The 25,401-nt window shown below is 36.9% G+C and overlaps 1 protein-coding gene across 1 annotated transcript in view; it reads left to right on the top strand.

Moving 5' to 3' along the window:
- GMDS (GDP-mannose 4,6-dehydratase) overlaps positions 1–25,401 on the top strand; it is a 633,580-nt gene that overhangs the window by 497,614 nt on the left and 110,565 nt on the right. Inside the window, exon 8 of the mRNA XM_039246524.1 lies at positions 4,153–4,271. Coding sequence (XP_039102455.1) covers positions 4,153–4,271 — 119 coding nt within the window. The remainder of the gene's footprint in view (positions 1–4,152; positions 4,272–25,401) is intronic.

Genomic DNA, 25,401 nt, shown 5'->3' with positions numbered 1-25,401 from the left:
TCTCAACCTCAGTGTGCCATAAAAGCAAAATGAATGTGAGACATGATTTGAAAACTGCACTTTTCATTTGCCATTAAGGAACATTTTTATGTTGAAGAATCTGAAGCTTTGGTACATTCCTTAACTGATTGTCTTTCCTCCCTGTGGGATGGATTAAAAGCAGGAGATTTTTTTGTTTGCATTGGTGATCAGGTCACGGCTGAAAGTAAATAAGTATCTGAGGAAGTGGATAAGTCAGTCATATCCTTAAAGGGCACTGAAAGAATGTGGGAAGACTCTCTTTTTTCTCCTTCATTCCTTGAGAGACAAAGAGAGAGGACTGACATCTAAAACATGTAACCTCAAAATTTTGTTTCTATAGTCAGACACCAAAGCCTAGTGGCAATTTGATCACAGATTGGCCTGGCTGTGTTATGGGTCATATGTTCAGCATGTGAACAGGAAGGTGAGAAGTGGTGAGCTTTTGCCTCAGTTGTGCCATCCATCAGAGAATAAATGGACCAAAGCAACGTGTGCAGCTGTATAAGGAGGTGAATGGCTGAGTACTTCTCACACAGGGGCCTTTGTGTCCTGGACATGATCTAGCATTATGATGGGATGCACTGGGCCTCGGCTTTGTGGCAAATTACTAACCCATTATCACACCCGAACACAAGATCATTTATCTTCGAATCCAGAATGTCACCTGTTCTTCATTTACCAGTCAATAACCATTAATTATGTTCAGTGGAAATTTAAACAAAGCCCTTTCCCTCTGTTAAAACCAGTAAACTATTCAGTAATAACAAATAAATCTGGAGTTGTATATCCTTTCCCTTCCCATTCCCAGACTGGAGTCTGGTACAATATGAACTTTAGAGGAAATGCCTAGAAATTGATAGGTCAAAGGCCGTAGATAGTCTGATGGAAAAGAAAAGAGCAGATTCTTGGCACCCACTTTAGTGAAAGTGAGAGGCTCCTACTGATCCCCAAATTCCTGTCGGGGAAGAAAACAAGTACCAGGGAACTCGTGCCCAGTGTTTAAAGTAATCTACCATTAACCAGTAATCATATTTTCTTCTTTTATTTTTAGCAAGCTCTTGCTTTCTTTCACATGACTAAAAATATAATTTTTTCAAAACCATTCTAGCACAACATAGTGTTTCAAAGGAAATAAAATAAGCTGAGCCGTCCTGAAAGACCTATTTTAAATGTTATTTTTAGAATGGAAATTTGAGTAAAACACATGTAAGTGTATACGCTAATCCCTCTGAAAAATGTTCAAATAGAAATTGTAGCCAGAAGCATAATTTAGTTTTTCCTAACAACTCTGAAAGTATTTTTAAAGAAAGCCAAAACGTGTGTGTGTGTGCGCGCACGCCTGTGCACCCACGCTCAAGGGAAATGGGAGGGTCAGCTTAGTTGGGGAAGGGTGGCCAAAGGGCAGACTGAGTCCCAGTGAAGCCAACAATACTGTGTGCCATTCATCATACAGAAACTCAGTGAGAAAATAGGAATTTATTTCCAGGACTAGACCTCAGGCTCTCGTATGGGATCTGGAAGGAGAGGTCAGAGTTTCTAGACAGTGAAGGAAGAGGGCATTCTAAGCTGTAGGAACTGCACATGCAAGGCACAGAGATACAAGGAACTAGCCCCCCACTAGGCCTGTGCTAATGCACATGTATGTGGCTTGGTGCCCATTACAAAAGACACCTCTGTGAGGACCTTCACAACAAAGTGTGCTGGGAACAGGGCTTGGCCAGCACAGCTGGGCTGCATTTCAGAACCCACTCATCCTCTCAGCCTAGAACATTTAATAGTGTCTGGCAGCCCTAAGTTCAGGGAGGTACAAAGATTTTGTAGACTCTGCGCTGCATGGACTATCGCAATAAAGAGAACATCTTGCATTTTGTGCCTTTTAAAACTTCATCAAGTTTTATTACTAATTTAACAATTTTTAAAGTGTTGTTCATCCACTGTGTTTACCACCTGAGATCTCTTAATGCAGAATTAAGCTGCAGATATTTCATTAACGTCAGAAGAAATCTCTCCTAGCCAAGACAGTTTCATTAGCTACTTTTCAGTAGATCACTGACCTGAATCTACTGCCGTTGTCCCACCCAGTGTGCCCCATCTCCAAGGCGTATAAAATTGCCAAAGGTATCATCTTCCATAGAACAAGAATATGATTTTAAATAGTCTCAATAATAGACCAAAAATACAAAATGTTCACAAGAAATAACTTCAAGTGAAAGATAATTTTTTTTTAATTTTTCAGAAGGATGCCACAAATTCAAATGAATAAAGCAGAATTAAATTTTTTGGGGTTACATTCTCTAAGAAAAAATAAATTCCCCCATTGATTACAGCAACTTATATTTCAGCTTCTCCAATAGTAACTGGAGAGACACCGACCAAAATAGTTCTCTTTAAATGTTAGAACAAGAGTTTAATACACATAATATTGGGGACTGTGTTCTAATGAAGTGCCCATTATTTTTTAAGGTTTTTTTTTTATGTTTATTTTAATTTATTTTAGAGAGTCAGAGAGAGACAGTGTGAGCAGGGGAGGGTCAGAGAGAGAGAAATACAGAATCCAAAGACAGGCTCCAGGCTCTGAGCTAGCTGTCAGCACAGAGCCTGACGCGGGGCTCAAACCCACCAACTGTGAGATCATGACCTGAGCCGAAGTCAGACGCTTAACTGACTGAGCCACCTAGGTGCCCCGAAGTGCCTATTATTTTTACCTATTTTATTTTGAAAAGTGGGTATGAATGATGGAAAAAAAACTTTTTTTTGGTTTGGATTTTTCTTAAAGAGGCATGCTCAGTCAAATACAAGCTATGATTTTGTGGGGTTTTTTTTTTTTTTTTTTTTTTTGAACTGCATCTTCTGTGTAACAAAATCACAAAAGTTAATACAAGCTATGCTTTTTTTTTTTAAACTGCATCTTCTGTATAACAAAATCACAAAAATTAATGTACAATTCCAAACTATAGAAACTGTAGGCCTGTATAGCTACTGATAAAAGTTGTTATAACTGAGTGGAGCCAGACTGTGACAGTTGCCACCAGTTTGTGTCTCAGACATGCAGTTGCATTGTTGCTCAACTAGATTTCTCATTCTGTTGAAAAAGTGCACCAGTATGATGCCCCCACTGAGCATCTGACCTTGAAATGCTACCTGATGAATCCTGAACTCTGGTGAAAACCTTCTTATTGCCACTCAGATAACTTTTTAAGAGACAGTATTGCTCATCACATGGTTCTTTTCCCATTAATGGTTCTTAATTATTTTGCTTTTTGATGTCAGCACATTGGTAAATTTCCAACTTAATTGTTAAGAAATTTGGTTCTACTTTTGAGGAAAATCATCTGTCTTTTAAAAATGACTTTTTCTTACCTTCTGTCCATGATATGAAGGAAAATTGTTTAAAACTTTTTAAACTCTTCCTTTTTAAAATACATAAAAACCTTCTTTACCACAGATACTTGTTCCTCTAAACTGTAACCCAAAGACCTGCTGTGTGGGAATCAAGATGCCTAAATGTTCTCACATCTGCTGAGTCCAGACTTCTGTGTCCCAGGCATCTATACAGAGATGTTCCACAGATGATTCTCATGCACATTCAAGTTTGAGAACCGCTACTGTGATGGTTAGAATATTGTGGTAAATTCATGGTCATTTTGTAGCTGTACTGTCAAAGAATTCATACAAGGAGAACATTAGACTGAGGTGACTTTTAATGCCTTCGTAGCCTATGTAAGTGAATGGAAACCTAAGCCAGAGTCCATGCGCTCAAATCCAAGAAAATGAAACTTAAGAACAACTAATCACAAAGAGCTACCTCTGCATTTTCAAATAAGGCAACTGTGTAAACTATAGTCAATCAAATAATTTGTTACTGTGCTTCAGTTTGTACTGTATAAAAATGCTACTGCTCCTTTCTGTTAGTGCAGTGCTCCCAACTGCCTTTGGTTTAGTGCTGCCCTATTTGAATTGATGTATGCTCCAATAAACTCTTGGGGAAAAAAAAAATTTAATGTGCCTCAGTTTACCTTTTAGCAATGTCCATATCCAATTACATGCTTTTGATAACATCATATTTCCCAGGGGGCAGCTGGATGCATGCAACTTTAACTTGGATTTGTCTCTTTCTCTCTCTCTCTCTAGGCTATGTGGCTGATGTTGCAGAATGATGAGCCAGAGGATTTTGTCATAGCTACTGGGGAAGTCCATAGCGTTCGGGAATTTGTAGAGAAATCATTTTTGCACATTGGAAAAACCATTGTGTAAGTATAACTAAGAGTTGATTTCTGGTCATTTATCAGACATTTGCCGGTAAGTTTGTATAAGTGCTTGCTCTCCACCTTGGTTTTATCTTTTTCCCTTTTTTACTCTCTTGTGAAGCAAGACATGAAGTTTCAGTGTGAAGCAGGCAATTTGTTCTTCACTGCATCTGATCCAAGCTATATTCTTTTTTTCTTTTTTCAAGGTTTTAATTTTTTTACATTTTAAACTTTTTACTAAGGTTAATATCTGGTTTACTGTGATTTTACTGTAGGTAATTCTACTCTTACCAGATCAGTGTGATAACATTACACAGTCTTTTTTAATACTTTAATTTATATTTTAAAATTTTGAAACCATAAAAAACTTACAGAAAAATTTCAAATCCATTACAAACAATCTTCTTTTCTTTGAACCATTAAGAGAGTAGGTTGACCCATCACCCTGAACTTTTGTGTGTATTTCCTATAAACAATGACATTTTCCTACGTAAACACGATACAACCATCAAAATCAGGAAATTCAGTGATAAATTGCTCTTATCTAATCCTCAGATCTCATTTGAATTTTGCCAGTTGGGCCAAGACTATACTTTATACCAAAATGATCTAGTTTATAATCATGAATTGCATTTATTTGTTGTATTATGCAAATATTGCTGTCAAATTTTTATTGGAATATTTGAAAGATTTGTCCAAAATCCTTTATTATAGATAAAGGTTTCTGTCTTGGCACCATTTTTATTGTGGTTGTATACACACACACACACACACACACACACAGTTTAGTGTTTTAATCATTTTTAAGTACAGAATTCAGTGACATTAAGTATATTCTCAATGTTATGCAACAATCTTCACCATCCAACTCTAGAACTTTTTGATTTTCCCCAGTTAAACTCATTCAACAGTAACTTACCATCCACCCCTCCCACCAGCCCTGGCAACCTCCATTCTACTTTATGAATTTGCCTATTCTTGGTACATCATATCAATTGAATCATACAGTATCTGTCCTTTGTGTTTGGCTTATTTCTATTTTATGAAGCTTTATGTCTTCATGATTGATCCATGTTGTACCCTGTATCAGCATTTCACTTCTTTTTAAGACTGAATAATATTCCATTGTATGTGTATACTACATTTTGTTTATCCATTCATCTTTTTTTTTTTTTAATATTTTTATTTATTTCTAGGAGAGAGAGAGAGAGAGACAGCGTCAGCAGGGGAGGGTCAGAGAGAGGGAGATACAGACTCTGAAATAGGCTCCAGGCTCTGAGCTGGCTGTCAGCACAGAGCCCGACGCGGGGCTCGAACCCACGAACCGTGAGATCATGACCTAAGTGAAAGTCGGACGCTTAACCGACTAAGCCACCCAGGCGCCCCTCCATTCATCTTTCTTTGAACACTGGGTTGCTTCTAAATTTTGGCAGTCGTGAATAATGCTATTATGAACATGCATATTCAAATATCCATTTGAGTCTCTGGTTTTAATTATTTTGAATAGTAGAATTCCTGGGTCATATGGTAAATATATGTTTAATTTTTTGAGGAGCTGCCAAACTGTTTACCAAGATTCATTTTTGAAGTCTAAGAAAAGACTTTTACTTTGAGCTATGATAGAATGACAGGAATCATATTAAAGCTTCTGTCTTAAAAAAAGAGAACTACATAAGATATATGAAATAATTATTTTAGACATTGAACAACAGGCAGCGCAAGTCTGTGACCCCTGATAGAAAAGAAACAAATGAGGTGAGCCCTGCAGTCACTCTGGGCCTCTTCCTGGAGGCACCGTGTCAACTATGGACAGGGAAGAGGCCCTCCAACAGAGAACAACAGCTTTGCTGAGTTGAGGAGACAGAAGTCAGAATTTAGAGAGTCTGAATCACCTAACATTATGGGACAGAGTTCTAGAGAGGTGGGCTTTACAAAGAAAAACTCCAGAAATCTGCACAAGGACCCCATTCAGTTTGTACTGAATAAGATGTAGATGTGCAAAAAGAAACTCCATAAGCTTAGACAAAGAACTTCTTGGGAGCTGGGAACGGAACATTTCTCAGAGCTTACTCAAGTCTGGGAAGCATTTTGTGTTTCGGCCAGCCTTATTGGAGAGACCTTGTTCATCACTCAGAGGAACAATTCAGATTCTAGAGGACTATGTCTCAGTAATGTAACTAATCCTGAGACTAAAGGCTACTCCAGATATAGGCTAAGAAAGTTTAAATACAAACTTCAAAAGGATCAAACTCTACACGAAGAACAGCCCCTTACTAAAACAAAGCCCAATGTTCTTCAAAATAAGACCGTAAAATCTAGACTCAACAACATAAAATTCTTAATGTTCAACATACAATAAAAAAAATTAGTGGGAGTGTCTAGAAGCAGAAAAATGTGACCTATAATCAAGAGAAAAATCAATCGATAAAAACAGTCTGAGGAATAATAAAGATGATGTTACGAGAGTGCCCAAGGATATTAAAATAACTATTGTAAGTATGCTCAAATATTTTAAGAAAAACATGAATTTAGTGAGGAGAAAGAGGGAAACATATATTTTAAAAATAGCGAGATGAAACTTCAGGAGATTGAAAATTAAGTATCGTAATGAAAAATTCACTATTGACATCAAGAACAGATTAAATATTGCAGAAAATACTGTTGAACTTATAGTAAAGTAAAAATGATCCAAGATGAAACACAGAAATGAAAAAGACTGGAGAAAACAAAACAGAATCTCAGTAACCTTTGTTACATTAGCAAACAACCACCTAATGTATGTAATTGAAGTCCCAGGGGGAAAAGGGGTACAGCATGGAGAAAGAATTAGATATTGGCCAAAATTTCCTCAAATTTGGTGAAAACAATAAAATCACAGATCCTTAAGAGGCTTAATAAATCCCAAGCAGGAGAAATAAAAAGATCTCATCAGGATACATCACAGTCAAATGACTAAAATTAAATGCTAAGGAGAAAATCTTAAATGCAGCCAGAAAAAAAACAGAATTACTTACAAATGAAAGAAAGTATTGTGATCAGAAACTATGTAAGACAAAAGTCAATGGAGTAATATCTTTAACCTGCTGAAAGGAACCTACAACCTAGAATCCTATACCCAGGGAAGCTATTTCAAAAATGGAGGTGAATTAAGACTATTTCCAAACACACAAGGCCGAAATGGTATATTGTTAGCAAACATTTAGACAAAAAGAGAATGATACCAGTTCAAAGCGTGGGTCTCAATGGGGGAATGAAAATCACAAGAAATAGTAAATATGTGGGAAAACATAAAAGGTTATTCACTCATTTTAAAATTTGAAATTAATTGGTTGAAAGTAAAAATCATAAGAATATATTAGGAAGTTTATGATACATATAAATAAATTATATGACAACAGTAGCATAAAGTATGGGGCAAGACAGAAGCATTTCATCATTATATTGTTTGTAAGATACACTAGATGTGAATTGACACAGAATTATTCAGAAATAGGCTGCAGTAAGTTAAAGTGCATACTACAAACACTAGAGACTACGAAAAACAAAACAAAAAATAGCAATAAGGCAATAGTGGAGTTAACATAGAATCCTAAAAAGTGCTCAGTCTAAAAGAAAGAAAGAGGGGCGCCTGGGTGGCTTAGTTGGTTAAGCGTCCGACTTTCNGGGAAAGGGTCATGGAGGGCTTCTGGAAGGAGGTAGGACTTGATTTGAATCTTGAAGGATGTACCCATGGAAAGAAAAGGATGAGAATTACCTGGGTCCAGTGCAACATGAAAATGTAAAGTCTGGTGCTCAAAAATTAAGAATTTCAGGGGCGTCTGGGTGGCTTAGTTGGTTAAGCGTCCGACTTTCGCTTGGGTCATGATCTCATGGTTTGTGGGTTCGAGCTCCGCGTCAGGTTCTGTGTTGACTGCCAGCTCAGAGCCTGGAGCCTGTTTCAGTCTGTGACTCCCTCTCTCTCTGACCCTCCCCTGCTCATGCTGTCTCTCTCTCTGTCTCTCTCCTAGAAATAAATAAAACATTTAAAAAATAAAAAAAAATAAAAGAAAGAAAGAAAAGAGAGAATGGAAACAAATAACAGATGGGATGAACATAAAACAAATAGTAAATATATTGATAATTACATCCATTGTAAATGCTCTAAAGGAAGATTTGTTGCATTTGATAAAAAAGCAATATGGTATCTACAAGAGACACACGTTAAATTTAAACACATAGGTTAAAAGATGAAAAAAGAAAACATGCAAACACAAATTGTAAGAGAGGTGGAGTAGGTATGTTTATATTCAATGAATTAGACTTCACTTATTAGAAGGAATGAGTCATTTCATAATTTTAAAGGGATCGGTTCATCATGAAGACATAACAGTTTGAATGTATATACACCTCATTTCCATTACTTCAAAATACTGACAGAACTGAGGAAAAATAGACAAACTTTATATTTGAATACTTCAACACCCTTTCTCTCCATAACTGACAGAACAAGTAAACAGAAAATCTTTGAGGATATAAAAGACGTGAACAACATAATAAATCTACTTGACCAAATTGACATTTGTAGAGCATACCACCCACTGGGCCCAGACAGCAGGATACATATATATGCAAATACACTTGTAACATTCACCAGCATAAACCATATTCAGTGCCATAAGAGAAGTTTATAAATTTTGAAATATTAAAATTGCAAGAATATATTTTCTGACCTAAGTGAAATTCAATTAGAAATCAGTAACAGAAAAATATTGAAAAATCCCCAAACATTTGGAAATTGAACAACACACTTCTAAATAACTCACAGGTCAAAGAAATCACAAGGGAAATTAGAATATATTTGAACTAAATGAAAATGGGAACCGTATAACAAAATTTGTGGGAAAGAGAAATTTGTGGCTTTGAACACAAATATTTAAAAAATAGATCCCAAACCAGTTATCCAGGTTCCATCTCAAGAAGCTAGAAGAAGAACAAATTAAACCCAATACAAACAGAAAAAAGAAATAATAAACACAAGAATAAAGATTGATAAAAATAGAAAGTGGAAAAATAGTGGAGAAAAACAGTATAATCAAAATCTGTATAAACTTTTATCCAGACTAATGAGGGGGGGAAAATGACACAAATTATATATATTAGAAATAAAAGAAGGAACATCACTATATATCCTGCCGATATTAACAGAATAATAAGGAAATATTATGAACAGCTTTTTGCTAATGACTTTTTCAAATTAGAAGAACTAGACAAATTTGATAAAAGACACAACATTGCCAAAACTGACTCAAGAAAAATACAAATCTTGTTGTATCTCTATTAAAGAACTTAATTTCAAGCCTTTAAGAAAGAAATACCCTTACTAGACACACTTAGAAGAGACAATACTTCCTAACTCATTTTATGAGGTCAGCATTACCCTGATAGTAAAAACCAAAAATATGACAGGAAAAAGAAGTGTACAGGCTAGTATTCCACATGAACATAGAAACAAAAAACCATTAAGAAAATATTAGCAAATTGAATCTAGCAATATATAAAAAGTCAATGCACCATGACCAAGTGGGATTTATTCTAGAAATGCAAGATGAGTTTAACATTTAAAAATCAGTGTAATTCTGAGGCACCTGGGTGGCTCAGTTGGTTAAGCCTCCCACTTTGACTCAGGTCATGATCTCATGGCTCGTGGGTTCAAGCCCCATGTCAGACTCTGTGCTGACTGCTCAGAGTGTGGAGCCTGTTTCAGATTCTGTATCTCCCTCTCTCTCTGACCCTCCCCTGCTCACACTGTCTCTCTGTCTCTCTCTCTCTCTCAGAAGTAAATAAGGCATTAAAATGAAAAAGAAAAAGCATTCGAAAAAATTCAGTGACTATTATTTTTTTTAAAAAAGAACTTTCAACACATTAGGAACTGAAGGAAATTTCCTGAAGTTGATAAATGGTCTCTGAGAAAACCCCACAATTAACATCATACTTAATGTTGACAGACTGAATGCTTTTCTCCTAAAAATCAAGATCAAGGCAAGGATGTCTACTTTTATTATTCCTTTTCAAACTTGTCTTGAAGATCCTAGACAAAAATAAAACAAGAGAAATAAATGAAAAGAAGAAGTATATCTATCTTTATTCATAGATAGCATGATGGAGTACATACAAAACTTTAAGCGTTATACCAAAATAACTACTAAACTAACATTTAACTTTTTAATTATTTATTTATCAATTTGTTTATTTATTTAACAATGTCACAAGATATAAAATCTGTACCTAAAAATCAATTTTATTTTTATTGACTGCCAGTGAACAATCGTAAACTGAAAAAATTTTTAAAGCACAATACCACTTATAATAGAATCAGAAAAAAAATGAAATACGTAGAGATGAATTTAATAAAGTATATGAAAAATTTGTACACTACAACCTGAAAAAAACATTGATGAGAGAAACCAAAATAGCACTAAATAAATAGAGGAATACTCCATGTTCTTGGATTGGAGAACTGAATGTTGATAAGATATAGATTCTCTTCAAATTATAAATTGAATGCAGTCACAATCAAAATCATAGTCTTTTTTGGTAGACATTTACAGGCTGATTCTAAAATTTGTATGTAACTTCAAACGATTTAGAATTTTGAAAAAGAAGATCAAATTTCTTTTAACACTTAATCTGCGTGATACTCACAGATAGATTTATAGGTCAATAGAACAGATTGTAAAGCCCAGAAGTAGACTCACACTGTACCAATTGAATTTTTACAAAGATGTCAAGGTAATAAATTATGGAAGGATAGTCTTTTCAGCAAATGGTGCTGGAATCGTGAACAGCCATACCATGAGTGAAAAAAAGTGAAACTCAATCCATAAATCACACCATACACAGAAATTAATTGAAAAGGATTATTAGATATACCTGTAAGTGTTAAAAGTAAAAACTTTTAGATGAAAATACAGGGGAAAGGCTTTGCAACTTTGCTGTAAGCAAAGATTTCTTAAGTTGTTTTTCTAGAGGTTGAGTTATAAGAGTTTTTATGTTTTGCAATTGTGTGCTCTCAGTATATGACTACCTTTTAAATTTCTTATTAGTGCCTTTCAAATAGCAAAAAAATTTACATTTTCATGTAATTCATTTATCATTCTTTATGCCTTTTGGTTGCTGTGTGTGTTTGCAGTGAATGTATCAATTTAGGGTGAAACCAAGGATTTCTGAGGACACCAAAAGCAAGAACCATAAAAGGGAAAAAATGACAAACTGAGTATCATAATTAAAACCTCTGCTCATTATAAAAAAGAGAGTGGGATATATATATATATATTAATATATTTAAGAAAGTCTTAAAGATAGAAAACAAACTGAGGGTTGATGAGGGAGATGGGTGTTAAGGAGGACACTTGTTATTGATGAGCGCTCGGTGTTATATGTAAGCAATGAATCATGGAATTCTACTCCTGAAACCAATATTGCACTGTATGTTAACAAACTAGAACTTAAGTAAAAGTTTGAAAAGAAAAAGAAAAGAGAACACTACACCAAAAACAAACACACAAAAATCAACAAAAAACAAAACGAACAAACAATACACCTCTGCTCTATGAAAAGTGACCATTAAGAAATAAAAAGGCAAGCATAGTCTAGGAGATATAATACTTACATCAGACAAAGGACTTATATCTATACAAGAAGCCAACTCAATTAAAGAATGGGTCCAATATCGGAACAGATAACTTGACACAAGAAAAGATACAAATGGTTATTGGGCACATGGAAAGATGCTCAGCATGATTAGTCAACTGGGAAATGCTCATTAAAACCACAGTGTAATTAATACTGTTACACTCCCTTTAGAATGACCACAATGCCACAGTGTCAAGTATTGATGAGGATGTTGTAGCATCTAGAGCTCTCATACATGACTGATGAAAGTATAAATGATAAAACTACCTTGAAAAATAGTTTGGCTTTCTTATAAATTCAAATCTATATTTATCATTTGACCAGCAATTTTCCTAGACATTTACCAAAGAAAAATAAAAATCAACATCCACATAGACACTTAGAGATGAATATCTTTAAAAGCTTTATTCCTAATTAAAGCACTGCTTTCCCCAACATTCAGTCAACTAGTGAATGAATAAACAAATGTGGTGTGTCTGTACAGTAGAATACTATGCAGTTACAAAAAAAGGAGTGGACTAGGATGAATTTTAAAATCTAATGATTTTATGAAATCTAAGCATAATTGCTTAGTGAAAGAAGTCAACCACAAAAGAGTACATACTGTATAATTCTATTTATAGGATATTCTAGGAAAGAATAATTTGGACTGATATAAAACCAGTCAGTAGTTGCCTGAGCATGATGGGCTGAGTTTGGGGTGGTGACTGGAGAAAAGCACAGGGTGGTGGTGGAAATGTCTCATATCTTGACTCTAGTAGTGGTTGCATGAATGTATGCTTTTTTCAAAACTTATCAAATTTTACTGTTTGTTAGACATTTTATTGTTTATAAATTATACCTGAGTAAAGTTGTCTTTTATATAAAAGGAAAAGATAACAAGGAACTTCAAAAGGCCATCATCAAAAAATGTTTAAGTGACTGTAATCAACTGTTATCAAGCTATTAAAAATAATGCTTAAGAGCGGGGCACCTGGATGGCTCAGTCAATTGAGAGTCTGACTTTGGCCCAGTTCATGATCTCATGGTCTGTGAGTTCAAGCCTCGCATCAGGCTCTGTGCTGACAGCTCAGAGCCTGAAGTCTGCTTTGGATTCTGTGTCTCCCTCTCTCTTTGCCCCTTACCCACTCGTGCTTTCTCTCTCTCTGTCTCTCAAATATAAATAAACATGAGGAAAAATTTTTAAATAATGTTTAAGAGGACTTTGAATTATGATTATGACAATGTTAAGTTTAAATAAAGAAGGGATACAAGTTTAGATCTGTTGTATGATCTAAACTCCCTAAAACTATGCCTACAAAAGATTAGTAGAAAACATAATGGCAGTTTCTACAGTGTGAAATTATGAGCAGCTTTAATATTCTACTGTATATATTGCTCTGTATTCAAATTTTCTGTGAGGAACTTGTGTCCTTTTATAGTAGGAAATTACCTTACACACATTTTTTTTAAATTAGGGGTGTATTATAAATGAATCCCCAAAGAAGATTTTCTTTGAGAAGTAGATGAGACTTGGCCATTCTCCCATTTTGGAGCTAATTTTCTGTTTTCAGTCACCAGGCCATTCTTCTGACCTGTGTTCCCCATGAGCTCCATGCCTGTTTTCTGGCCTAGTTTAGTCTCTCACAAAGTAGGATGCTATTCCAGGAGATGTGTATGAAAGCATTTCATGTCTTCTTCATTTAGAACATACTGAATATTGTAACCCCTCTTGGAGAATTGCCAGTAAAGAAAGTATTTAACTTTGTTTAACCCAGAATTTTCCAATCTTAATTTTTATGTTTATATTAAAATCTTATAAAAACAAGAGTTCTGTGGCTCACCCACTGGGAAATGTTCCTCTGTCATTCAAACCTGAACAACAGATATCTGGTATGTCTGACTCCCTCTCTCTCTTCTGAAATAATGCTTGCCATTGGCAGTTTCTCCCCCAGTAGAAAAGGCCCAGGAAAGCAATTGAGTCATTTTCACTAAAATCTGTCTCAAATTTCAGGCAATGGTCTTCATTTTGTTTCAGAAGGGAGACTTAACCACAAATCAAGTTTTTAGTGGTATATTAAAAATTGCCTTTGAGTGGTATATAAAATTTTGGTAAGGTAAAAAAAACTTTTTGCAAATTCCTCCAGAAAAAAGAGATCGATATGAAGCGCTAAGCATTCTAGATGAACTAAAGACCTGGCTTTGTCCCTTTAATAAGTCGTCTGAGTGGCAGCAGCTACCTACCACCTGTGTGCCCAGAACCTGTTTCAGGTCTTTCTGTGTCTTATCACTGGAGTTGTGAGAACAGAATGCTTACAATGCATATTCATCATAGTTTGTCTGAAAATATAAAATTCCTTCTCAGGGCTAGATAATAAAATCATGATGGCTTCGTGAACGCTGTCTGCGAGTTATGTTCTATTGTTTATTTTTTTTCAATTTCCTTCCTCTGGATCTTCTTTGGGCCCCATGCATCAGCATACCGATCTCAGCTGGAAGAAGAGCAAGGAAGCCACAGGCAATTTTATGTGCTACAGCCAAGACCGCTTCTTGTGCTTCAGAGTCCCCGCTGCAGCTGTGAGCTCTGACAGGCCAGCAAGTCCTTCTTGGGAACGGTGTCCACACAGTCAGAAACCAGGCAGAAAGGAGCAAAGAAAACATACTGAGATCTGAACAGAGCTTAGAAGGCCAAGGATAGTATTATATACCTCAGTAACTCATAGTACTATTACAGTTTGGGGAGGCATGCTTTTCTAGACTTTTGGGAGTGTCCTTTTTCTCCTTTGGATGCTGTTCTAATCTCTTTATTTTAGACTTGCTCAATTTCAGTCTTAAGACATTCATCCTTATCTGTACACAGTGTGGCATAATATTTTATTGCAAAAGCCCAGTCCCACTGCCACATTCCCTGAGTTTGAATCCCAGCTCTACAACTTCCAGAGGGAGTCATTTATCATTTCTGTCTCCATTTTCCCAACTGTAAAATGGGGATAATAAGAGTACCTATCTCACAGGGATGGAGTGAAGATTAAATGGGTTAAATATATTTGAAGCACCTGAAACATTCCCCGATGCTTCCAAAGCTTTATATTAAGTATTTTCTATTAATAAAGTGTCCAATTGATTGAAAACATTGGTCGGCAGTGAAAACAAGGAAAACATAAAATGTGGAAACAAGATTAGACAAGTGATTATATGTGTGGGGACAAGAAATGTTTCGTTTTTGTGTGACCAGACAGAACTGAACGTTGACACTTTGCAGAGAAAGGCAATTGTAGGAGGAACAAGCTTGCTGGTTGTAGTTGGATAGAAATTATGGGTGTAATGAGACATCTCATCTCTAACACCTGACCCCTTCTGAGAAGTAATTAGCCATTTATCAGAATTAGGACACCTGTTTGCTGAATCTATCTCCGTAGAACAGTGGTTCTCAAACTGTAATGTTCTGTGAATCACTTGGAGATCTTTTCAAATGCAGATTTGGAATCAGTAGGTCTGGGCAGGGCCTGAGATTCTGAATTTCTAATAAGATACCAAATAATGCCAGTGCTGATAGTCCACAGACACACTTTGAGTGTCAAAGCCTGAGAGAATTACGGAATCTCAAGTTTGAGATGAACCTTGACAATCACCAAGTCCAAACTCTTATGAGTTTCTACTTTGTTTTCCGTCATCTGTGACTTTTCCTTCCCTGGTAGACTGGACAGTGGGCTCTTTCAGGGCAGAATGCAATTCTAGTTCCTTTCTTTCTGTACCTTTCATTCTGGACAGTACAGTGTCAGACATTTTGTAAATAAAGCAATATTTTAATGGTCTACAATGGAAAAATAATTTGTGGAAGCTGCGGAATTTGATTTTAGGGGGTTTTTTGTAGGGGGGAGGGAGTAATTGCTTAAAAATGAAAAGGCTTAAAAAATCCCAGGGCATCCCATGAGAAAAGTTCAGTGGGCATCTGTAACTGGTTTGTTCCTTTTCTTCCTTTTCCATTCTATCCCTTACATCCCCAGGATTTGTAAGATGACTTAAATGCCAGTTGAGTTTAATTGCAATTGGATTGAACTTATCTGATAAATTGAGGTAAAAAAGAGTTCTCTGGACTTTCCATTTCTGCCATGAATAAGTTCAGGAATGTGCAAAGATGAGATGAAGAAATCTTAAAAGCAAGGGTCCTACATACCTCTTTTCTCTTATATGGCTTGAAAGCGGTAGACCAAAAGATGACTGGAATGTCCAAAGAATGAAGCCAGAGTTTCTGGAAATTGCTTCTGGTCCTACCATAACTAAACCAATCTCTAACATGAGATGAGATGCTATGCTTTTAATACAAGTCTCCTCAGAGTCTAAGGAAGTATAGTTTATTTATTAATCATTAGGTACCAAATCCCACCAATTGTTGATGAATCAAGTTCTTACAAATGAACTAATTATTACTTTATAGTTTACTTATTTCAAAAATTATCATAGCAATCTGTCAAAAATAATCTGAAAATTGGAGAATGTCTAAGGCTTATCTTTTTAGAAACATGTAACATGCTTCCCTATCATATTTTACGTTTTAAAACATTTGACATTGCTTAAATCCCAAGACTGTATAAAAGTCCATAAGCCCATGACCAATGTCCTTGTTTGTATTAGTCTTAAGGTAATTTTGTTTCTGAATTGTAGTATTTAGAGCAAAAATTTTAGTTAGAGTTACTTTGTATAAATCATTTTTCATTCACTTACATTTTCCTCCTTACTTAGCTAGCTAGCTAGCTAGCTGACTTATAAATTTGTTTACCATAAAAGCACTTTGTAGGAAACTAATTAACATTAGTTAGAAAAATTACATGATGTGAAGGCAAATATCTGGTCTTTTATCTTAAATACAATGCTGCAAGTTGAAAATTTGAACAAAAATTAAAAGTGCAGATAATAATCTTTGCAGTGTAATTTAGTCATCTAGATAATCTTATGCCCTCAATTTCATATTTTACAGAAGATATTTCATGTTTCAATAAAATTGTCCATATTCTTTTATGGACTTAAAAATGCATTGTAGATTACTTAGGTTGAGACTGAGATTTTTTTTACACTTTTTTAATATGGAATTCATGTTGCTTTTAAACAACCCTTCAAAAAGCTTTATTAAAATGTATACCTTAGAAGAAATTAATATCTCTGACTCTACATGAAGGCAACATCTTATACTGTAAAAATATGTGCACTTTGTGTTTTCTCAAGGAATCAAGCATGACATTTTATTTTTAAGGGTATTCTGTTGAGTTATAAAGGATGATATATACGTATATATATATATTCTTATTTTTTAATGTGTGAAATATCCATGCTAATAAAACAAAGCCTTAAGCATAATGAAAGTAGTTAGGAAGGAGAGACGAGTGAATGAGCATTTTTAGTAGTCAGAATTTTTTTGTGTTTTTAAGGAAGTGAAACTAAACTTTGAGGGACACTCAGGGACACTCAGGTCCAGGGCCTGGAGGTCTGTCAGGGCTCTCTCTGCTTCTTGGAATGCTGCCTTCATTCCCTCAGCAGGTTCCTATGGCAGAGGATGTCATTGATAGCATTTCTGGGGATGCAGACTAACACAGTAAATAAAGATTAGAATCTTTTTGATAGTTATTAAGAAAGAAGACTGAGGAAGGATTCTGGCTGGCCCCACTGGGCCTTATGATAACCACTGAAGACAGAGTATGGGGCCAGTGCCTAGACCCTGTCTTGTTATGGAGACAGAATTCTGCGCTTGGCAGCCCCATAGAAGTCCATGGCCTGAGTAGGAGAGGATCAAGGTCCTTCCCCAACAGCAGGATATTATTTATAGAAGAAAAGTAGAAAGTGGTGCTAAGCAGATAAAAATAACAGATTCACCATAGCATTTAATGATCAGTTAGTATGAGCCCCAAAAGTGTGCTATGAGCTGCCCATTTATTCAGTTTAATTCCAGGTCTGAGGCACTGTTTCACTGTTTCATACTGAAGCACAGTGAAGTTAAGCATCCTCTGAAGGTTACCCGGCTAGTGAGTGATAGAGCCAAGATCTAAACTGGGGATTTTCTGATTCAAAGCACTTTCTATATTGCACTTTTCATCCTACTTGTTTATAACCTTCAAAAAAAAAAAAAAAGAAAGCCTTTATAATGTGATGGTTGCATGCTAACAGTAGAATCACATCATAAGCAAACAACTTGCAGAATGAGATCCAGGCCCACATGCCTCTATATAAGGGAAGCCCCAAACAGAATGCCAAGAGAGGAAAAGATGCCAAACCTTGGCTTTTAAGCATTCAAGAGCCCATGTTCCGATGGGGAAAAAGCAAGATTTGAAGGACCTTTCGATAATAATCTTTACTGTATGCAGTTTTGTTCGTAAGCTCTGTCACTAGAAGCAAATCGCCCCTAACCTGTAGCACCACTCATAGTTCTTTGAGCACCTGCTGTGCTTTGAGATCCACAGCTGTAAGCAAATGAGCCAGGCCTGGCATCTGTCTCAGTCACCAGTGTCCTCGGTGCTCTCAACAACATGCCTGTAGTAGATGCTCTGTGATACCTTCTTACTTCAGTCCAGATGGATAGCCAAAAGCCAGCTTGTCCAGAAAAGCCTTCATTGTGACCCTAACTTCTGCTAGTTGGATTCTTCATGGTTCCCTCTCTCATGGTGGTGACAGCTATATAGAGAAGCCACTATGCTTCCTACCCCAGAGAGCTGCTAAGCAGAGATGATAAGGACCTTAAAATACACAAGGACATGGAGGTGGAGATGAAGGTGGACTGATCTGAGAAAGACTTAGAATCAATAGGATTTGGTGAACAATTGGATTTAGAAGGGAAGAGAGAGATTGATTAGTATGCCATCAATTAAGATAGAAAACTTTCTGCCCTCTTACAGTTTTACCTGTTGTGCTTTACATGCCTAAAGGAAAATTAGGTATATTTTCTATAAACTGAACTTTTTTACCTCATTATTACATGATTTTCATATCGGACATACCAGTCATTATCTGGAATTTTCCCACTTTAGCTGCTTGAAGGTCTGTTATCACTTTCTAATTCTATTATTGTTTTTGAAACTGTTGTAATTTTCACTGAAAAAACTTTTAAAATGTGTTGCCATCTATACGTTTAGAATTGGCACCAATATTTGCTCTTAAATCTTTGATATCATTTGAGTGATTTTTTTGCTTTGAATTTATTAGAAAAATAGCACATTCATTTCAGTTTGGGTGAGTAGAAGATCCTGAAGGAAATAGATCAGTACCACGTGCACTCCTGATAAAATTTAAGGTAATTCTCATTTGGTCATTTGTATTAAGAAGGCACCCTTATGACAATAGATGTTTTTTTTCCAAGAACATTACAGGATGTTTGTTTATTTGGAGGAGGGTGCATTGTTCGGGTTGTTTTTAATGTTATGTTTTGCCTTTCACTTTCCCATCAACTTATTACTAAGTAATTTGAAAAGAAAGCACTTTTCTCCTACAATTATAGTGATAGTTCTTGACTAATTTTTTGTCATTAATCTTGTTAAATTTTGAGAAGAGTATTGTAAGAATAGCTTACAACCTTGTGAACTCCACCATCCATGTTCGGGGGAAAAAGATGTTATAGAATATCCATTGTTATAGAACAATGGAAATATTTATCATAGTTTGTGGCAATCTGTCTACATTTTGGGTAAAAACAACAAGGGCCAAAAATTATTATTTATTTAAAAAGAAATTATTCATTTAGAAAGAAACTCATTTCTAAAATCCTCCTGGTTGAGATAACAAGTCATTTTATGCCCATGCATATTCTTCTCCTAATCGGGAATTATTTCCTGGTGGGTGGGATTTATGGCCTCTGGACATTAAGGATGAGGGTACGGAGGACTGTAAAAAGAGGAAGACCTGTGGATAGAGGTTAGGGTGTGAATCTTGTAACCCTGTGGCTGGTGTATCTGCTATAAAGCATTCCTCAAGAATTGGGTGAGCCTAAATACTGAAAAATAAAACCAAAACGGGAGGTATCACCATCCCAGACTTCAGCCTCTACTACAAAGCTGTCATCCTCAAGACAGTATGGTATTGGCACAAAAACAGACACATAGACCAATGGAACAGAATTGAGAACTCAGAAGTGGACCCAAAAGTATACAGCCAACTGATCTTTGACAAAGCAGGAAAGAATATCCAATGGAAAAAAGACAGCCTTTTTAACAGATGGTGTTGGGAGAACTGGACAGCAATATGCAGAAGAATGAAACTAGATCATATTCTCACACCATGCACAAAAATCAACTCAAAATGGATAAAGGACCTGAACGTGAGACAGGAAACTATCAACACCCTAGAGGAGAAAGCAGGAAACAACCTCCTTGACCTCCACCGCAGCAACTTCTTACTTGACACATCCCCAAAAGCAAGGGAATCAAGAGCAAAAATAAACTGTTGGGACCTCATCAAGATTAAAAGCTTCTGCACAGCCAAGGAAACAACCCAGAAAATTAATAGGCAACCAACGGAATGGGAAAAGATAGTTGCAAATGACATATCAGATAAAGGGTTAATATCCAGAATCTATAAGGAACTCACCAAACTACACGCCCGAAAAACAAACAACCCAGTGAAGAAATGGGCAGAAGACATGAACAGACACTTCTCCAAAGAGGACATCCAGATGGCCAACAGACACATGAAACGATGCTCAGCATCGCTCCTCATCAGGGAAATACAAATCAAAACCACACTGAGATACCACCTCACGCCAGTCAGAGTGGCTAAAATGAGCAAATCAGAGAACTCTAGATGCTGGCGAGGATGTGGAGAAACAGGCACCCTCCTACACTCTTGGTGGGAATGTAAACTGGTACAGCCCCTCTGGAAAACAGTGTGGAGGTTCCTCAGGAAACTAACAATAGAACTCCCTTATGACCCAGCAATAGCACTGCTAGGAATTTACCCAAGGGATACAGAAATGCTGAGGCATAGGAGCACATGTACCCCAATGTTCATAGCAGCACTCTCCACAATAGCTAAAACATGGAAAGAGCCTAAGTGTCCATCAACAGATGAATGGATCAAGAAGATGTGGTTTATCTATACCATGGAATACTACATGGCAATGAGAAACAATGAAATCTGGCCATGTGTAGCAACATGGATGGACCTTGAGGGTGTTCTGCTGAGCGAAATAAGTCAGGCAGAGAAGGACAAATACCATATGTTTGCACGTATAGGAGGATTAGGAGGAACTTGACGGAGGAACAAGGGGGAGAAGAAGGGCGGAAATGGTGGGGGAAAGGGAGAGAGGCAAACCATGAGAGACTCTTGAATGCTGACAAAAACTGAGGACTGATGGATGTGGGGGGGAGGGGGGGATGGGCATGGAGGAGGGCACTTTGGGGATGAGCACTGAGTGTTATGTAGAAACTAATTTGACAATAAACTATTTGTAAAAAAAAAAAAAAAAAAAGAATTGGGTGAGCCTATGATGGTGTTAGGTTGCATCATGGGAAAACAGATCCCTCTAATCAGTTGTTTTGTTGAACAGAATTTTCCTAAGACCTACTTCCTCAGGTTCTATTTAGGGGTAAAGTCAGAAGGAGGAAAATCACTGTGCTATGCATTTTTTCCTCTATGAAGATTTCATAACTTTAAATGTAGGTCCCCATGGCTGCATTTGTTTTCATCCAGCTACCTCTGAGCCCCCAGTTGCTTTAACTCGCAACTGAAAGCTTTAACTCCAGATTGCTACATCTTTCTGTGGTGTCCATTCTATCTAACCAAGTTGACTAAATCTGTGAGACTGAATGATAGAAATATAACTCACCTTTGGTCGTCATCACTTTGTATCTGCCACTGGAACTATAAAAAATCAAACACTGTGAGAAGCCTATACAGAAAGCCTATTCCTGAAAGTAGGTACTATGGGAACTTTCTGTTCATACTCTAAATAGACCCAGGCCTTCAAAAATATCTACATAATGTTTAGTCACAATAAAGAGATTTGTTTTGTCATATAAGCTTCAACTTATCATTGAAAATGATTCTCTCCCCCTGCCTCCCCTCCTCCTTCCCTCCTTCCTCTCTCCTTTGTCTTTCTCTCCCTCCCCTGAGAAATCTAAACTCTATTATTATCATTTTCTCTTTGTAAACTTCTAAGATAGGTGAATTTTTAACATGCAAAAAATTCCCAAAATATAACACCCTAAAGTGATGTGAACCTTTACTGAAACAGCAGATTTTTTAATTGTTTACATGTATCAGATCTAATTTGAGCCCTAATTTCATGCTGTGTCTTGGAGGCTGAAGCAACCCTCATTCCATTTCATATATAGTTGATGTAATTCACTGGGTCATAAGTCAGTTTAAGTTTTTTAAGTGTCCATTAATCCTTAGAAGAAATGCTTCTTCTATAAGTTACCTAATTAAGCAGTCAGCATAGTTCTTAAGATGTGGTAAATGCTCCATAAATATGCTTATTTTTTCCACTTTTTCTCTCAAAGTGAAACCCATCTAAGAGAATCAAAAGACCTTTCCTTTCCTTTGAGTCATGTAGGCTCTAATTGGCCAACAATGCATTATTTACAAATATACACAAATAGATGTTAGTATTGTGCAAATTTATCCTATCAGTACTGAAGTGATGTCACCATGATCACGATTGGAGCAATGTCTGCAGAAAGGTACATCTAAACTGGCTCTTGGCCAAAGTGGGAGATATGGATAGTAGTTAAGAAGAGGGAAAGCATTCCAAGTGGGTGGAATGGCATGAGAAAAGGCATGGAGGCAGGAGTTAGTAAATTGTATGTGGGCGATAGGCAAGCTGATAAACCGGGTTGGACCAGCCAGACCACATTGGGGCATATTGAGAGATACTCACACCTACTATTCCCTCTGCTTCTCTCCACTTCCCACTCATTCTCTAGGTCTCAGCTTAGACATCCTCCGTAGCCCAACATCCTACACTCAACCAAGTCTTGCTAGGTGCCCTCCCTGTCCTCTGGTAGCACTCTGTGTACCTTCTACCATCATTCATACAACTATATTAGAGTGGCCACTAGATTTTAAGCCCCTTAAGGACAAAGACCATTTAGCTTTCTCATACCTGTGTCTTTAGCACCTGGCTTACCTTAGTAAATACTTTTAGTAGGCACTTAATAGGTATTCAGCAAAGATTTGTGGGAGGTGGGAGGAGGAGAGATGGATAGATAAGGTTGAGTGAATAGAGTAGGTACAGAGGAGAGAGGCCCTAAGCTATGGCTAAGACTCATACAGAGCTCAAACACTAGCCCTTAATTGCACCTTCCCACTACCGCCCCTTAGTAAGACCTCCATTCATTTTGCTTACTCCTATAAAACAGAAGAAACTCTACCTAAATTCTTTGAGAGTGGATAGGATGCACCAGGGGAGTTAAAAATAAATAAAATAAAGCAGGTGGATAGAGCATGATTAGGAGTCCATGCAAAGATAGTATAGAAACACCAAGGCTCATTTAAAACCCAGCTGTGCATTTGAACTTCCCTACACTGCCATTTTACAGCTGAGAAGAATAGTCTCTGGGCTTTTTCCTATTTGATCTACCCTCATTAGATGTGATCACATAAAGCTTTTATCATTGAGTTAATCATACCAAATTTCCTAAAGATTTCCTAAAGATAAAGCATTAGGAAAAGACACTTTCAAAGTACAATTTAAGTCTCTCAGCAATACTGATAAAAAAGAAGAAAGCAAGGAAACATTTACCAATCAACAACCCTTACTGATAGTAATGTTTGGGAGGGGTCTCCCCATGAAAATGACAATGACCTTTGAAGAGGACACCACACCCACTCTGCTTATTCCAACTGTGTGAGATAAAGGTGTCATCTAATGACTCCTTAAATTGTTGAGCCTCCTAAACTCCTTTCTCTCCACATGTAAACTGCAGATTGTACCACGTGTCTGACTCTTGATGTGAGGATTCATCAATTGGCATTCACAAGAGGTCCATGATATGGAAAGCATGAAGTAAAGGTAGTCCTTACTCTAACAAGTAACATGAACAGCTGTGTAATGGATTTAAATTTTACACTTTTTGTTGTAGTTATTATTCATTAATTGCATGTAACAGGTGAAACCCCATTATTTAATAACAATTATCCTTATTAATATAAATAAAATTCACTGAGCATGAATGGAGAAAGGAATCTCCATTTAAATAGCAATGTTGTCTTTCTGTGCATAGCTAAGTCCTCATACATACATAAATTAGAATATACTTTGTGATTAAAACCATGGTTCCCTGTACATAAAAATTATACTCTGTCCTCCTCTTCTGTTCCACTGAGAACTTTCTCCTTTCTGGAAACAGTCTCTCCTCCTGGACTTGGGCTTCAGCCTTCCTGTCTCCCCAAGAAACTATCAGTTATCTCTCCCTTCTCAGCCTTCAGCTGTCCTTCATGGCTCCATCCCATCAATATCTTGACATTTTCATATCCTTACATTGTTAAAAAAGGCACCCCTGTTAATACTCATTCCCTTCCTCTCTTTTCCATGTTCTGTCAAAACGTACCAATGAGTTGCCTCCTCACCATCTCCCTGTCCTTATAACTCCTGTCCCTCTACCACACCTCAGTCCACCTTCTCCCCCATCACACCATCAAAGCAATTCTTTCTGCCATCCCAGGGACCTGCATGCTACTAAATCCAATGGGCTGGTTTCAGTTCTCCAATTCTTAACAACACTGCAGCATCTGGTGTTGTTAATGCACTCTTCCTCTCTTGGCAAACACACCAGTCTCTCAGTTTCTGAGATCAAACCCTCTACAGTTTGCCTGCTTCTTCCCAGGTGGTTCCTCCTCAGTCTTTGCAGACTTGATCTACCTGCTCTTCAGTGTTTTCCTCCATGGATGAGAGGTGGGAGCTGGGGTGGTCATTGGCTCCACAACATCAGCTCCTCTAGATGTCTAGAAGGCAGAGTGAGAGGGGGAGATGTGGAGGAAACATTGGGTCTTCAAGGGAGGCAGGCAGGGCAGGAGCCCTGGCGACAGAGCCTGCAGGCCATATAGAGGAAATTGCTGGCAACAACTCTGGTCAGAGTTCCCTGTTTGTGAACTCATGTTTGAAATGATTTTTTCCTTCATTGTTAGGATTTTTTTTCCACAGTTACACCAGCACATATTTAAATTCTAATCATTCAACAGGAATTGTCACAAACCAGCAATCTCCCACCCTCCACCCCCTCTTCCCCATTTCACAGCTATTCCTACCCACTGTGTGGGCCATTGTTTTGGCACTTTACATCTGGAAAAGTATGTTCTTCTGCTCTGTTAAATTGTCTTGATTTACCTCAAGAGAGTATTTACTCTTGTCTATGTTTTTCTGTTCTCTTTCTGGAAATCCTCTTGCACTCTATTATACTCTTTTAGCTGAATACTTTGGCATTTACCTCCATGTTTCTTTCTTTTTTTTTTTTTTTTTTTACAAATAGTTTATTGTCAAATTAGTTTCCACGTAACACTCAGT

The sequence above is a fragment of the Hyaena hyaena genome, unplaced genomic scaffold, assembly GCF_003009895.1.
Source record: "Hyaena hyaena isolate Hyena2069 unplaced genomic scaffold, ASM300989v1 scaffold_282, whole genome shotgun sequence".
Lineage (NCBI taxonomy): Eukaryota > Metazoa > Chordata > Mammalia > Carnivora > Hyaenidae > Hyaena > Hyaena hyaena.
This window is presented reverse-complemented; position numbering and strand designations above follow the sequence as displayed.